The sequence below is a fragment of the Stylophora pistillata genome, chromosome 8 (genome assembly GCF_964205215.1).
Source record: "Stylophora pistillata chromosome 8, jaStyPist1.2, whole genome shotgun sequence".
In the NCBI taxonomy this organism is placed as follows: Eukaryota; Metazoa; Cnidaria; class Anthozoa; order Scleractinia; family Pocilloporidae; genus Stylophora; species Stylophora pistillata.
Window position 1 is genome coordinate 32,473,876 of NC_142526.1, and position 15,868 is coordinate 32,489,743.

The 15,868-nt window shown below is 37.4% G+C and overlaps 2 protein-coding genes across 2 annotated transcripts; both read right to left on the bottom strand.

Annotated features, from left to right (window-relative positions):
• Positions 1–62: 62 nt before the first annotated feature.
• LOC111329057 (uncharacterized) lies at positions 63–4,292 on the bottom strand. The gene is made up of 4 exons (XM_022933662.2): positions 4,135–4,292; positions 3,226–3,439; positions 1,799–2,004; positions 63–1,146 (listed from the first exon to the last, which is right to left on the bottom strand). Exons 2-4 carry the CDS (start codon positions 3,403–3,405, stop codon positions 942–944), a joined length of 591 nt encoding a protein of 196 aa, XP_022789397.1. The 5' UTR covers positions 3,406–3,439; positions 4,135–4,292; the 3' UTR covers positions 63–941.
• A 507-nt stretch (positions 4,293–4,799) lies between these two features.
• LOC111329067 (uncharacterized) lies at positions 4,800–11,582 on the bottom strand. Its single transcript, XM_022933673.2, has 13 exons — positions 11,408–11,582; positions 11,211–11,281; positions 10,435–10,568; positions 10,189–10,304; positions 9,334–9,439; positions 9,161–9,218; positions 8,845–8,924; positions 8,398–8,462; positions 8,215–8,293; positions 7,132–7,305; positions 6,644–6,995; positions 5,749–5,792; positions 4,800–5,570 (listed from the first exon to the last, which is right to left on the bottom strand). The coding sequence occupies exons 1-13, from the start codon at positions 11,464–11,466 to the stop codon at positions 5,487–5,489; spliced, it is 1,422 nt and encodes a 473-aa protein (XP_022789408.2). The 5' UTR covers positions 11,467–11,582; the 3' UTR covers positions 4,800–5,486.
• Positions 11,583–15,868: the final 4,286 nt, after the last annotated feature.

Consider the following 15,868-nt stretch of genomic DNA (forward strand, 5'->3'; position numbering starts at 1 on the left):
AAAATGTGTTGACTCAATGTAATGGCGTGGCTGACCTTCTGTTTAGTTAATTAAGACAACACTTAAGTTTGAGCAAGCTCTTTTACTCCAAAGCTGTCATCTACGTGAAGTTTACAAACACACAAAGTCTACAGTTATGTTCATAAGCACAATGACTAATGCAAAAGTCTCTTTACAAATCTGTGTTAATGTGAGGCAAATCACAAACACCCCACATATCTTTGTGACGATCATCATCAAATCTTAGAATGACCACAAATTTATCCTAAGATAATCATTCAGTCACAGATCCTTACTGACATCACTGTTCCAAGCCTTGGATCATTACAGCTTTCTAACCACCACACTACTTTTTTTTTTAAGGTTGCTTGTTCTAATGGGTTTTACGTTCATTTGAAAATCTAAATGGCTGCATCCAACTTGAGAAATAACATTGATATTACTGATACGACTGTTGGTGTAACTGTGTCAGACGATGTTTATAGAGATGTTTTTCTAAGTTTCATTTGTTTTGTGCTGTCTTTATTTCCTTGTGACTCTTATCATCAAACCCTTGAAAGTAGTTTTTTTTTTCCAATGGTAATCATGTCGAATCATGGGAAATCATCCACTACAAGTGACTAGAAAAGTTTTAAACCTTTCATGACAACAAAGCTAGGCAAGTTGCCAAAAAATAAAACTTGGCCTCCCAAAATAAGCAGGCTTTGCTTGAGCACAAGGCAGGCTAACCACAAGAAGGAAAGTGTTTAAAATCTTACCACAGACACTGGATTTAGGTGAAATAGAAGACCTTGTTTTCTTGAATACATATTACACAATGCTAAAAACACCTCCACTACTAAAAGATATTTCTTAAATAACAGTATTATTAGCTAATGACTACCCAAGTTAATGTGCTTGATGAGTAGAACTATGCCAGAAGTGTATTCAATTTGGTAACTCTAAACACTAGCTTTGAATCTATTCAGGAGGCGCTGGAAGATACTCTTGAATGTATCAGGTGGTTGGGCACCTGAGAATTCAGCAATCTTCTGGCTTTCTCCTTTAAGGTGGATGTTAAAGAAAGGCACTCCATGGACTCCTTCATCATGAGCCTCCATGGCTTCCTCTTGCACTCGTGAAACAACTGATTTGTCCTTCAGGTGCCTAAATAAGATGCAAACAATGTTAGCAACTGGACAATAAATTGACAAGACTGATTCAGAACATGAACAGGACTAAAAAAATCAGAATATACTTGCCATAGAAAATTTATAGAATGATAGATTGAATAGAATTGAATCAATGACTTAATGAGCGATTCATATCACAGTGAATGCCCAAATGGCCTATGTATAAAGGCAAGCGAAAACAAAAATTTGCAACATATGGTACTTTTTGATGAGGTATGGTAAGTTCTTAGACTAAAGTTAAGACTACAGCTAGTCAAGGAGTAACAAATTAACAGCCTGTGCTGGAGAAAATGAGTATGCTAAAGTTTACCAGCCTGTGTACAGCTGCCCCATCCCCTCAAAAAAATTGGGAAGGGTGCCCCCTTCCTGATTTTTTTGAGGGGATGGGGTGGCTGTACACAGGCTAAAGTTTACAATTTAAATCAATTTTTAATAATTTATTACATTGTAATAAGGGGGTAAAAGTTTCTAAAGAAACTTGTGGTGCTGCATTGGTGGGGGTATTACAAGATAATTTGGTTTTATCAACAGAGTTGATTATGTCATTTGGCCTCTTTAAAGAGTTCTTCCCACTTGAATCTGAGAAAGAGTTAATTTTTAACAAACTTATCTACAAAGCTGCTCACTTCTCCATAGCATCTATGTTGAGCCCAGTGTCCACTGCAACTTGAGCCAAAACATCAGTGGAGTTAATGTTCTTTCCTTGTTCAAAATATATTTTGAAAAGGTTTTCTGCCAAAAGATTTTGTTTTCCCTCAGACTTGGCATAGTCCAGCATACAGTGAGATCTTAAGGAGTTGACTATGAGACGATCTGTTGTGAAATGGATGCCCTAGGATGACAAGAGGAGCCGTGATAAATCAGTACTTAGCCAACATCATCATCATGCATGAGATGTTGGTCCTTTGTACATAATCCTACTCCTTTAAGGTTGACCCTTTCACTACCAAGATTTTATTAGGAATTCTCCTCACTGTCTTTCATACAATTCTTATGATGTAAGTTAGGAGAATTTGGTATTGGATAACTAATAATCCCTTAATTGGTATTTTCATTCATTCTCATCACTTGTCGACATGATATTGTATTGATCTTGTAAGGAGAAATTCTGTCTCGGTCAACCATGGGAGTTTAAGGTTCAAATGAGGGTTCTCTGTTAGAGTCGAGTGTCTGGACCTTTTGATCCAAAGTGGGGCGCTCCTATAACTGACTAGTGCAGCTAACACAATCATATGAATTGCCCATGACCTGTTCTGTTTTGCTAATTTGTGACAGACTACATTATTAGCCTAACAGCCCCAAGGATCAAAAAAGTGCTACAAAATAATTTGGATATATCAACAAAGTTGAAATGGTAAATTAGCCACCGTAATGATTACAAAAGCTGACATTTCGAGTGTTAGCCCTTCGTCGGAGCGAAAAGAGGAATTGTGGGTTGTGTGTGCTTTTAAAGGCAGAAAATGGAGTTACGTTATTGGTGGGAGCATGGCAACGAGAAAAACATGAATAAATTAGTGGAATGAAAAGCGTTCGTTGATCCCTGTGGGATTTACACTACCAGTTTGAAAGATGAGCTTTTGTTCAAGATTTTTACGGCTTTCCATGCCACCTAAGTGCAAGGAAAGACCGCAGATTGCCATGTGTTGCTTAGAATGATTGGGTAAATTAAAATGTCTAGCGACTGGTTTCGATGTGTCCTTGTCATTCCTTTCCATGTCTCGAAGGTGTTCTCGGAATCAGTCACCTAGTCTTCTGCCTGTTTCGCTGATGTATATCTTTTTGCAATAAGTGCAAGTTATGCAATAGATTACATTGGCAGAGGTGCACGTGAAGTGATCTTAATGGATCATTTAGGTCCCGATATTTTATCAGTGTTGTGAATGAAAGGACACGTTTTGCATCGTGCACGAGCGCATTTAAAAGTGCCTGGTTGGTCATTAGTCTACAAAATAAGGCAGCTGATCTGACCTTGATTCTGCCATTTCTTTTATTAAATGTGGACATTTTGAAATTGATGTAGCATAAGGTACAAAAAATGATACTATTACAGTACCACATTCAACCCAGCTTTAGTCAGAGGACTAGTTCCATCCTTGGCCATGGCACCTGCTCTGGCTCCATATTTTTGAGTCAGGTATTGAATGAGAGGTATTCCAGCCTCTGGAGTTGTGGGGTTTAGGAAGAAAGGCTTCCATGTCACCACAAATGACAAATCGTTGGAAAACACCTCCATGGCCTCTTCCAGATGGCGTTTTCCAACGAAACACCTGGAGCAAAACAAGTGACATTCAAATTTACACAAGTGTGATAAACACAATCTTGCATAAATGAAAAGATGATTAGATGCTAATCTTTTTTAAAGGTCAACGTTGCCTGACATTGCTCTGTAGTGTGGGAATATTAAAAGCCTTGGGAGGGCAATTTTAAAGTTTATCTCCGACTGTGGAGCAGCTAGGAAAATACAGGGTCACTAAACTCCACCTTGTCGGAATGCTTTGAAGAATAAAGAACCATAGAAATCCACGAATAAATTAAGGTCTTTCCTTCTGCAATTTTTTACCCACTAATTTTTTAATTTTGTCCCCTTCTTTGTGATTTACCAGTTTCAGTGTTTGTTTTTGGTTAAATAATTTTTTCTGTAGAGCGTTTCCTAGGTCTTCCCCCAAATTGCAACTTTATGATCGCCAAGGGGCGAAGCTTAGGAAACAATTTCGAATACAGTCTGAGGCATGTTTTTCTAGCGCACGAGAAATTCCGTTTCTTCACCACATTGACCATTACTTTTTCTAATCACGATGTAAGGTTTTCTTCGTCTTAACCAAGGCCTCGCACAACAATTTCTTCTCGTCCGTTGCAAGATTTGACTACAGGGCATGCAGCTGGTGAGTGTTGCGCTTCATTGAGTTTGCAACGCTTAGAATGACACTTCACTTTAATCCTGATAGATTTTACCCGTACTTACCATGGTCAGACGGTGTCAGAAATAATATCTATCAACACAGATGGCTTTTCACCACTCATTATGGCTTTAAGGTGAAAGTAAGACCTCGGAGTCGTCCTTTCGCTCAGCAACGAAAACGAACTTCAAATCTCAGCGGGAGAGTGAAAGTCTAGAGCGAGAGACTTGTTTGGAGTACGTCATGTAAAATACCATGAACGTGTCGTTAGTTACCAAGCAGCATATTCCACCAAACTTTTGCCTCAGATCGATCCTTTACACCCTAACTCAGTGTGAATATTCTCCAGAGTCCTTCATACCTTTCCAGTGGTATTGACAAGGAAAATTTATTATCAGTCAAAAGCTCCTTGAGCTGATGATCTTTTTTTTTTTTAATGATCTTTTTTTTTTTTTAATGATCTTTTTTTTTTTTTAATGATCTTTTTTTTTTTTAATGATCTTTTTTTTTTTAATGATCTTTTTTTTTTTTTTTAATGATATATTTTTTTTAACCTTAATGCATGATTCAACATGTAAGGAGACATTAGCTGCTAGTACTAGTCAGCTCACTCTAGTACTATGAACTGTAAAATGGTTAGGATAAAACCTTGTTTCTTTTTCTAACCTAAAAAAGTGCCTTACCCTCAGAATCACAAGGAAATGGGAAGTTGGCCAAATAACACACAATGTACAGATAATTTACTTTAATAGAGGATTTCTTTGGTTTTTACAAAATAATCTCACTTACTCTGGAGATGAGATAAGGATACATATATTGTTAAACTTGGCGAAAATGCTTAAATATTGCCCAGCAATATATAATTTCTAAATATAACTTAGTGTTTCTTCTCCATTAAAACAAACAAGAAATGCATATATTCAGATTGAAAACATTTTCACCAAATGCCAGACATTTCTGTGGATGCAACTCAGCTAAATCAAATAATCTTGGGCTTTTGTTCCCCCATTTTTTTGCCTTATATCCAGCAGGAATAAAATTTTAATGTTTTCCCTGTGAGAAAGATCATTCTATGACAGGGAGCCAAGAGTCCATGCAAAAACTTGGAGACTTGTAAACTTAATTTGACCGGGCATTGCAAATGGATCCAAGTAAGTGCACCGTGATTACATGTGACTGAGAAGAATAGAATAGGCTATTTTACAGTTGTGTACTTAGTTGCCAAGCCTTTGATTCAGGGTGAGGCTGAAGGTGACCTTGTTGTGATAGAGACCTGGATCTACTTAGCATGATAACAAAGTGATTTACATTTGAAAGGCAGCAACGTTTGTATCATAACAAGGTCAACCCTAGCCTCACTCCCATTCAAAGGCTTGGCAACCAAGCACACAACTGCAAAATGGACTATTGTAATTTTCTATGTGACCACATCACAATCTTCACTATTTGGTCTGTTTCTTGTCCAAGATGCTCCTCGAATAGGAGGAAGACTGTTGGGTTCCTGTACAAAGAAATAGCTCATTGTCATTGTACAGTTGTAACAACATTGGTAAAGTAGACAGGATTTAAAAAGCCTGTTCAGAAGCAGTACTCAGTGTAAATGCCTCTCATGAGAAGACAAGTTCTTTGTTCATTGATAGTTTCAATAAATTCTTCAAGTTATGAATGCGGAAAATTACCTCATTCCCTTCCGGAAGCAATAATGAAGGTACAGCTTTGTTTTCTGAGAAAAGATAAGTAATAAATTGATGTCAACCAAGATAAGGTATAGTTATGTAAATTTCATACTCGTTTTGCTTCAATAAAAAAGGACATGTTTATCTTAACTCGTGAGTTCTCATCTGAGTTCTAATTTAAGACAGACTGACACAAAAAGAAGCCCACAGGTTAAACAAGAAGAAAACATAAGGGTTAGGGGTAGGAGACGTTAATTTCCCACGCATGAGATTACTGTGTGATGGATGTCCTCCCCTGGGGTGGGATGGGCAGGTTAGGATTGATTGTAAAGCGCTGTTGATCTGTCATTGTAAATAGCCCTCTATAAGTGATAAATTGTAATTGTAATTGTAAAACATCTAATGCTAAGGAAAGGGTGCTTGTGTCAACCTATTTCTCAATTTTTTCATTAATTAAGTAAACATCTAATGTTAGTGCAGCATTCCCATTTTAGTGATTTCCTTTTGTGTTCCTAATTACAATTTTTTGCCTTTTGCACATGCATTTTTCTTATTGTTTTTCACATTCTTTCCCTCACCGTGATTTATGTTCCATTAGGTTTTTTTGTATAATTTTGCTTTGTTTAAATTCATTTTGTATAAGCTTCTTGGTAAAAATTCAGCACTGGGGTATCAGAGTCCTTGATATTAACATTGATTCCTTCACTACAATCAGCTTTCAGTTGTTTCTTTTCTTCATGTGCACAAATCATACAACATTCCATAATACAAATAAAGTTAAAGGTGCGCATTGAAACCTGATAATTTGTTGGCAGTTATATGTAATAACCACAGATGTATTCACAAGGCAATCTGTGCCGGTAAGTCATTTACATCAAGAGAGTCTCTTTCACAGTACCTGATGCATGAGGTAATCCTAAAGGCTCTAGTCTTCTCAGAGATACTCCACTACTTCCTGGAAAGCCATTTAATGTACTCGATGGAGTTGCCCACGCATTGAGCGGAGGTAGCTCGGTTTCTTCTCCTTCCATTGGAGCTGTTTTATTTAATTTTCTCTTTTTCTTTTTCTTCTTTTTTGTTTTCACTTCACTATCCTCTGGCACTGTATTTTCATGTACAGGCAACCTTTTGCTCATTTCACTCCATCCTCCTGGTTGTGAATGCTTTATTGTTTCATCAGGAGTTTTGGACCTAGCTTCATTTAAGTGCTTTTCAACTGGACTAGGGTTACTGAGGGTTTGGTCTTTCAACTGTTTGGAAAAAAAAAAAAAAAGACATGATTGAAAACTTACATGTACACATTGCTTCAGAGTTCCCCACAATACTTGAAGCCTATCTACACTCTCATAATAACAAAGGTAGCGCATGCTTCAATCATGAACATACATTTATAGTATCTTGTCCATCCACTCTGTCTTCATCCTGTTTTTCTTTCTTTTTCTTCTTGCTTTTCTTTCCTTTCTCTGGTGCATCAGGCTCAGGATTATTTTCTCTCCCCTTTTTCTTTTTCTTGAATGGGGTTTGTGGTTCTGGTGTTTCTCTGTCTTTCTTCCTTTTGTCCTGATTTCCAACCAAAAGAATTAAAATCAGAGAATTGCAAGAAATACCACCATTAACCCAGTCTTACTTTTTCTCGATACAACTAATAAACAATTATTGGATGAGGTTTTTGTGATATCCAAAATAATCAAGGTCAAGTTAAGTGTTATCAGCCAAAGCTGAAGGCTGAGGCTGATAACACTAACTGAGACCTTGATTATTCCGGATATCACAAAAACTTAATCCAATAATTGTTTTATTATACATTGTTTTAAAGAAAATAACGCCAAACACATTGCAGTGAACACAGTTTATTTTCGAACACTTAAAAATGTACAACTGTGTGGTAAAAAATTTTCACTTGGGCTAATTCCCTTTTGTTGTGTGGCTCCTGGATATTTTTCTCTTTAAGGTATTCATTGAACAGTTCCTTCGTCACTTTTGTCGATCTCTTAGTATTTTCTGAATCTTTATCTTATAGTAATTTCTCAATTTCTCGCTGGGTCGATGAAGTGAATTGAGAAGCCATTCTTACTTCGCTGTCCGTGAACTTGACATTGCTCCATGGGAAGTCATGCATTGCACATGCAACCTTTAGATTATTCACTAATCTGTAGGTACAGATTAGTGAATAATCTGTAGGTTGCACTGTTTCCCAGAATTAACTGTGGGCGTTTAGCCAATGAGAAAATGGATGGTGACTACAATGTATAATAATATAATATATTTGTCCACCTGTAGTAGCATATATTATATATTAAATGATGTACCCACTGATAATCTTAACCAGTATTAAACTGAAAGTCCACATTTGTCAGATTGACATTATCGCTTTTAGAGTGTTTGTCACATGGGCCAATTTTGCAGATTACTTTAAAAAAGGAGCTATAAGACCTGTGATGGTAAAAAGATGCATTCTAAGTATCTCACCTTGCTGACAACAACACCATCATCTGATTCCTCCACCTGCTGTTTCTCTCTTTCTGCAGCTTCTCTTTCAGCTTTCTCCCTAAAATATGAATTATATTAAATTCAATATCACAACAACGAAATCTAATGAAAAGCATGATAAGAAATTTAATGTCTCACACACGCAAGTCCTCTACCACAAACCTTGCCTCCCTTGCTAATCTGACTCTTTCTCTTTTCCGCTCTCTTTCTTCATCCTGTGCCTTTTTCTGCAATAAAGAGGGAAATGATTCAATCAATTTTTTTTTTTGAAAAATAATTTTTTCTAGAACCTATATACAGTAATAAGCCACAACATAGCCAGTTCCAGGCATCAATTTTAGAAATACAGCTAAAGAGTGTAATGGCAGAACAGAAAGTTCAAGGCACACCCGTATTATACCTTTCTCCTTTTTCCTTGGCCCTCAGAACTTTTTGCTCCAGCAGAGCTATCAAGTCCCATTTTCAAACTAAATGCCTGGAGCAGGTGAGCTAATGCTACCCTGTGCACACTTTTACTATAAACATTTGACGAAAATCCCTACCCCCCCCCCAATATCTACTTCCTTACTTCCTTTATCTTTGATTATAGACTGAGGTAATTATAATCACCTGTTCAGCCATGTCTTTCTCCACTCTTCTTGACAGATTGACATGATCATTGGAAATTTCAGTGAGGAGCCACCGGAAGCCTAATGATTTAAAAAAAAAAGAGCAATTAGACATAAGTGATCTTTGTTTCCCCGACATCCTTTCTTTACTTTCAGAGCAGCCAATCTTCTTTGTAATTTCATCCTTTGGAAAGGCATTTGAGAGAATAAGTACTGAATTACACACCAATTACAGAAAATGATGTTTACAAGTCTGACAGTTTCTATAAATTTAAAGAATTTTGTATATAGATGTTTACAAATGGTTTTAAACTTACCTTTTTTAATTTGTCTATCTATCTTATTTCCTTTGCCAAGTACTGCTGAACAACAAAACTGGTGAAAGATAAGAAAAAGTCAAATTAAATATTTTAAAAAAGATTTAAAAAAATCATATCAGATAATGTTAACAAAGTCACAACTAGAAAGAAACTTGAATGAAATAACTTACCACTTTACAAGGACAACTGTACTTTTCAACAAGTGTATCTAATTCAAGCTGCGTGTGCAGTTCATTTTCATTCAAAGCCCCCTCCTTGTCTTGTTTATTTCCAAGTCTTTATAAAAAGAAAATTTAAGATAAGTAAACAATTTGTGTAAAAAAAAGGAAAAGTTTATTTCCTAAGTCCATTAACCCTTCAACTCCCAAGATCAGATTGTCCATTCTCCCCTCTAACTGTTAGACATATCCTTGTTTATTAGTTACAAGAATTTGGTGTTAGATCAAGAAAGCAACTTCTACCTGATAAGTATGAGTATTCTCATTACCCTTCTTGGATAACGTAGGGATATTAAAGAGTGAAGTTTTATGTCAATCACCTCTGGGATTTGAAGAGTTAAGTTGTCACAAAAGTAGAAATAATTTTAACTACAAGGACTGTATCGTAATGTAAAATTGTCTCAAAGGTAATAAATAACTCACTGGTTCTAAACATGCTGAGACACAAAAAAAGAAAGGTTTGTGTTGAGACTCTGATTAGGGACACTGTGACATGTTCTTAGGTAAGATTAAGCTAGTAACTGTCTGTGCCTCAGATTCCAGACCCAGAAGTATCTGTGGGTACTGGAAAACCTTTTAAACTTGACATAATGCTGGAGAATGGGGCGGGGGCATGACATGTAGAACAGAGCAATTGTACCATGCAGGAGGGGTAGCAACCCTATGTATTGCTCTGTCAGAAAGAACTCCTATATAATATAATAAGCTGAAAATTGAGTAAGTCAGTCTTGAGTACAAAACTAACCATACCTGTGTGACAAGGTATTAAATATTTATAAGTGTAATCTGGAGAAACTGAAGTCTTACACGAGTAAAGGTTTTCCTGCCACACGGGGTTGCATCTCTGTTTCATAAAGAGCTTTCTTGCTTTCCTCTAGCCTAGTTGCATCACTGGCATCTACCACAAATACTATTCCATAAGACTTAAAAAAAAAAGAAGAAATTTTTCAATCAACAAAGAGAGAGTAAAATTTTTAATTGAAAACTAAATATATTTTAAAATTCAATATCAAAAAAGATTCATTAATTGAAAATGTACACTTAGATTCTGACCTCAGCATAATAATTTTTCCAAATAGAGCGAATCTTAGCTCCACCACCCACATCGAATACAGTCACACTGAATCTATACAGTGAAAACGAAGAGTTCAAAAAACCAACTGTTGGGGTAATTCCATCTGTGGACTCTGAACAAAAAGAGAAGACCACAAGTTAACAACATTTGTGTATTGTATAAATATTAAATTCAGCAACAGTTATGTCACAGTAGTTCAGTGCAGTCATGATTATTCTTCATAAAAATATACATATATACATCTAGCTTAATCAATAATAAACAAAATACAATTTATTTCACAGAAGTGCTAATAACTTGGCCTCAAGTGGAATCTCTTAATACTGGGACCTTTAATTAACCTATAGACCATATTTCTGTTTATCAAATAGATTCCGTGTTGCTGTGCATCTGTTGATTAACAAATTTCCAGTTGTGATTTAGACTGTGACTACAGAAAAACAAATTATGAAATAAAGTATAAATTTGTCAAAAGCTCTCCAATAACGTTCACGTGTCAGTTGGATGCCGATCGGCCCAATACAGATAATAACTCAAGAAGAAACCTCGTCAAAATGGCTCTGGGATTGGACCAGAAACGTTTGCATCAACACGAAAAAGCATCTGTCCAATATTTTCTCTCATAACGTGAATGAATGTAGTCGGACGTCATAAGGAAGTGGCAGCTGATTTGAGAAACAACAAACTCAACGTACGATCGATGAACTACTGCCAAAAATAGATAATTAAATTAGTTCTAAGTTTACCAACGTACCTCCCGTCAGATCAGCAACTGTGGACGTTTTCCCCGCGTTATCTAAACCCACCATAAGAAGGGTAACTTTCCTGAGGAGAGAACAGTCAGTTGTATCGAATGTTTGACCAATGGAGATCACATAATTTTTCGACCACTGCATTTCGATATCAACACTAGTACTATCTTTGTCACAATATGACACCTTTAAAACATACTTTGAAGGTTCCCTTCTCCTCTTCACCCAAGTAAAACAGTTTGCCATAAGACTAATCATCACTGGCGATGTATCTGAGTTGAAAATTCGCCAATCTTGAACGGAACTGCACCTGAAACACGACCCGACATTGACCACTTGAACTCATTTCGCTCGATTTATTCATTTTGCTGAACTTGTCACGTGACTTTTGATTGCAACCAGATTGTTTCTACGGCAACGCGAAATACTCTCCCCAGTTTCTCGCATTTAGTTGAAAAAAGTATAGCCTGGTTGTTGAAAAGCCATGTGGTTGCAAGTATATGTAGCGTTGCAGTTGAGTCTTCCGTTGCAGTTATGTCCTCACAACTAATAACCAATAGAATGTGGTTTTATTTCTTCCAATCAAAAGGCGTTGTGAACGTGTCTCTTGCTTGTCACTTCCCAACTAGGGGAGGGACGCTATGCAAAAATATTAAATTGTAAGAAGATCGTTAAGATTTCCGCGCTCGAAGGTTAAGAATTTCACGGGATATCCTTGTTTCATGAGCTATCCTAGGTGTCGTTTGGGACACTTCGGATTGGTGAAAGATTGAGATTCTGGTTGCGTTTTTAAGTGCGAATTATTGGCGAAATTTTCTTCGATACGTTGGAAAGCTTAGGCAGACCAGAATTTGACGTTGCCTCGTGCCTTCGATTCCCTTATTAGTTTGGAGTGCGTTGGTGATCGAAGTTGTGCTTTTCTATCGGAACTAGTACGGTAAGGTAAGGTTTCGGTTGCACTTCATGCTAGTATTTTTGTCAAATTGAAATATTACGACCATTATTCAAAGATCGCGTTCAAGTTTCGGGCTAAATACTGTCAGATGTATACCGATAAAGCGTCCGAGTAACTACTAACCTGGATTCATTGAATCCTTCTGTGTCGAGGGATGATTTTTTTTTTTATTATTATTTTGTTTGGGACATGCAAAACTAGATGATACATAATTAAAAAACGAGACAGATCTCCGTGTTTCAATGACCGAAAATTTGTGATTTTCTTCCAGCCTCATTATAATTTTTATTATGTTGCATGTAGCAATCTCATAGTGTCTACATTGATAGTTATTATGGAGACAATTGAAGACATGTATTCATTGTAATTGTATGGGACTACACAAAAATTCAACCTCTGGTATGGTTGATGTCAAACATCATATATCCTGGAAAGTTAACTCACAAACTGTTGACACGTATGATGAAGATCTGGTATCTTTTATAAAGGATAGGGTGCTCTCTCCGATGCTCTCCAGCAAGAAACAGTTGGGTTACAATGCATTAAATCATTCTCTTTGCTAATTTTCCATTTTTCCGACAAATTCTAGAAAAACGGGGTAAAATCCAAGAATCCATTCTCCAAATGAAATAGATCCCAAGTTGCTATATCCTGTCTTCACCCCGATTTTCTATTTTTTTTCAATGAATTTTGGAGAAACGGGATTAATTCTGCGAATTCATCCGCAAGTGGCTAACACGCTAAGTTCCCATATTATGATCTTTACCCCGATTTCCCATTTGATCAGCGAATTCGAGAAAAATGATTCTGAGCCTTCATGTTACAAGTGAATAATACCCGAGGTTCCCATATGCCCGAATTTCCATTTTTTTTTTCAGTGAATTTGACAAAAAACGGGGTAAAATCTAAGAGTTCATTCTCCGAATTAATAGATCCCAAGTTGCCATAGCCAATCCCTAACCCGATTTTCCATAAGTTCCCATATGCCATCTTTACCCCGATTTCACATTTGATCAGCTAATTCGAGAAAAACGGGGTGAATTCTGAGCCTTCATGTTACAAGTGAATAATACCCGAGGTTCCCATATGCTATCTTTACCCCGAATTTCCATGTTTTTTTTTTCAGTGAATTTGACAAAAAAACGGGGTGAAGTCTAAGAGTTTATCCTCCGAATTAAATAGATCCCAAGTTGCCATAGTCAATCGTTAACCCGATTTTTCATTTTTCTTCTAGAAAATCGGGATGAATTTTGAGAATTCGGCCCACAAGTGGCTAGTACCCTAGGTTCCCATATGCCATCGTCACCCCAACTTTCCATTTGATTAGTGAATTTCAGAAAAACGAGGTAAATTCTGAGCATTCATGCCACAAGTGGATAATACCCGAAGTTCCCATACGATGTCTTTCAATTTTCAATTTTTTTTCAACAAATTCTAGGAAAACGGGGTAAAATCTAAGGTCATCTAAGAATTCATCCCCCCTGATGAAATAGATCCCAAGTTAATTGCTATATCCAGTCTTCAACCCGATTTTCGATTTCTTTTTTCAATGAATTCAGGAGAAACGGGATTAATTCTGCGAATTCATCCGCAAGTGGCTAACACGCTAAGTTCCCATATGCCGTCTTTACCCCGATTTTCCATTTGATCAGCGATCGAATTCGAGAAAAACGGGTAAATTCTGAGCCTTCATGTTACAGGTGAATAATACCCGAAGTGCCCACATGCTATCTTTATCCCGAATTTCCAATTTTTTTGACAAAAGACGGGGTGAAGTCTAAGCGTTCATCCTCCGAATTAATTAGATCACAAGTTGCCATAGCCAATCTTTAACCCGATTTTTCATTTTTTTATGAATTCAAGAAGAACGGTATAAATTCTATGAATTCATCCGCAAGTGGCTAACACGCTAAGTTTCCATATGCCATCCCCTTTACCTGGTTTTTCCATTTGATCAGCGAATTCTAGAAAAACAGGGTAAATTCTGTGAAATTCATCCTTAAGGTCCTTAAGGTGGAATATATCCTAATGACTTGCCATAGCCATCTTTACCCGATTTTCGATTTGATCATTATGTGAATTTGTCGTAAACGGGATAAATTATGACAAATCCACCCAAAAGTGCAACAAATCCGACAATAATTTAGAAACAGTACTAAAAAAAGAGCAGCTTAAAACAGCGGAACCGGACCGTAATGAAATTTTTAGACAGAACTAAAGAAAGTACAGCTAAAATCAGCGGAACCGTAATAAAATCACATCACAATCTACTATTTCAAATTTTCACAATCTACTACTTCAGATTTTTGCCATACAGCAAAAACCTACGATATTCGAAATAATCAACTGAAGGCCAAACTACTGTGATTGAAGGAAGACTTCGTGACGCAGACAAATTATCACAACTTTGACCTCTCATTGGATCTCACCTCCTGCAGATCAGCGAAGCGTCAAAAATATATAATTTTATGCCGACGAACCATAATATATGATCTTCAACGAAAATGAAATAAAACAAAAATAAAACAATTGTGATATGGGTAAAATGTTGTCATTGAAGTCGCAAGTCGAACAATGACGTCTGTAAATAAAGCAAGACTGCAAATAAAGCGTGAACAATAACGCATCCTTTGGTCAAAAGTCGCTTTGTTAGTTCAGGACGTTTAGATTAGAAGAATGATGCGATCACACGGCGTTAACGATGGAGCGATAGAACTTCAAGGAAAGTAATGTGAGAGACTGCGAACAGCATGTTTTCCTGAGATCAGTTGGAAGTTGCTCATACGTGTCAAATTTTCTACTTATCCCGACCCTCTCGAATGAGCACTTTTGCTTGAAGACATAACTGCAACGGAGTCTCTTAACCAGTCCCAAGCCGCGTGTCGCTCTATAGATCACAGGATGTGATTAGCTATTGTATCACATTACGTCAGAGGACATATCTACAACAAGAGGACAGAAGTGCAACGGTACACATGTACACATATAGACTCCCTGATACCCAGTCTCTATATAGACTCCCTGTTACCCATTCTCCCTGTGTACCCTGTGTACCCTGTGTACCCCTGTGTACCCTGTGTACCCCTGTGTACCCTGTGTACCCTGTGTACTGTGAGTACCCTGTGTACCCTGTGTACCCTGTGTACCCTGTGTACTCTGTGTACCCGTGTACCCTGTGTACCCGTGTGTACCCTGTGTATCCGTGTGTACCCGTGTGTACCCTGTGTACCCTGTGTGCCCTGTGTACCCGTGTGTACCCTGTGTACCCTGCGTACCCGTGTGTACCCTGTGTACTCTGTGTACCCTGTGTACCCTGTGTACCCATGTGTACCTTGTGTACCCTGTGTAGCCTGTGTACCCATGTGTACCCTGTGTACTCTGTGTACCCTGTGTACCCTGTGTGCCCTGTCTACCCATGTGTACCCTCTGTATCCTGTGTACCCATGTGTACCCATGTATACCCTGTGTACCCTATGTACCCATGTGTACCCTGTGTATCCTGTGTACCTATGTGTACCCTGTGTACCCATGTGTACCCTGTGTACCCTGTTTACCCATTATACACTTTGTACCCATGTATATCATGTATATCCTTGTATACCTCGTATACCCTGTCTACCTTGTGTACTCTGTACACCCTGTATATTCATGTATACCCAAGTATATTCATGTATACCCAAGTGTACCCTGTATGCCATGTACACA

Excerpts from the sequence above, each read along its gene's own strand:
- LOC111329057 (XM_022933662.2), bottom strand. The coding sequence starts at position 3,405 with ATGGAGGTGTTTTCCAACGATTTGTCATTTGTGGTGACATGGAAGCCT. Across the intron at positions 2,005-3,225 it reads CTAAAGCTGGGTTGAATGTG|GGCATCCATTTCACAACAGA; the intron begins GTACTGTAATAG and ends TTGTCATCCTAG. Across the intron at positions 1,147-1,798 it reads AACATAGATGCTATGGAGAA|GCACCTGAAGGACAAATCAG; the intron begins GTGAGCAGCTTT and ends CATCTTATTTAG.
- LOC111329067 (XM_022933673.2), bottom strand. The coding sequence starts at position 11,466 with ATGATTAGTCTTATGGCAAACTGTTTTACTTGGGTGAAGAGGAGAAGG. Across the intron at positions 11,282-11,407 it reads AGGAGAAGGGAACCTTCAAA|GAAAGTTACCCTTCTTATGG; the intron begins GTATGTTTTAAA and ends TTCTCTCCTCAG. Across the intron at positions 7,306-8,214 it reads ATGGTGTTGTTGTCAGCAAG|GACAAAAGGAAGAAAGACAG; the intron begins GTGAGATACTTA and ends GTTGGAAATCAG.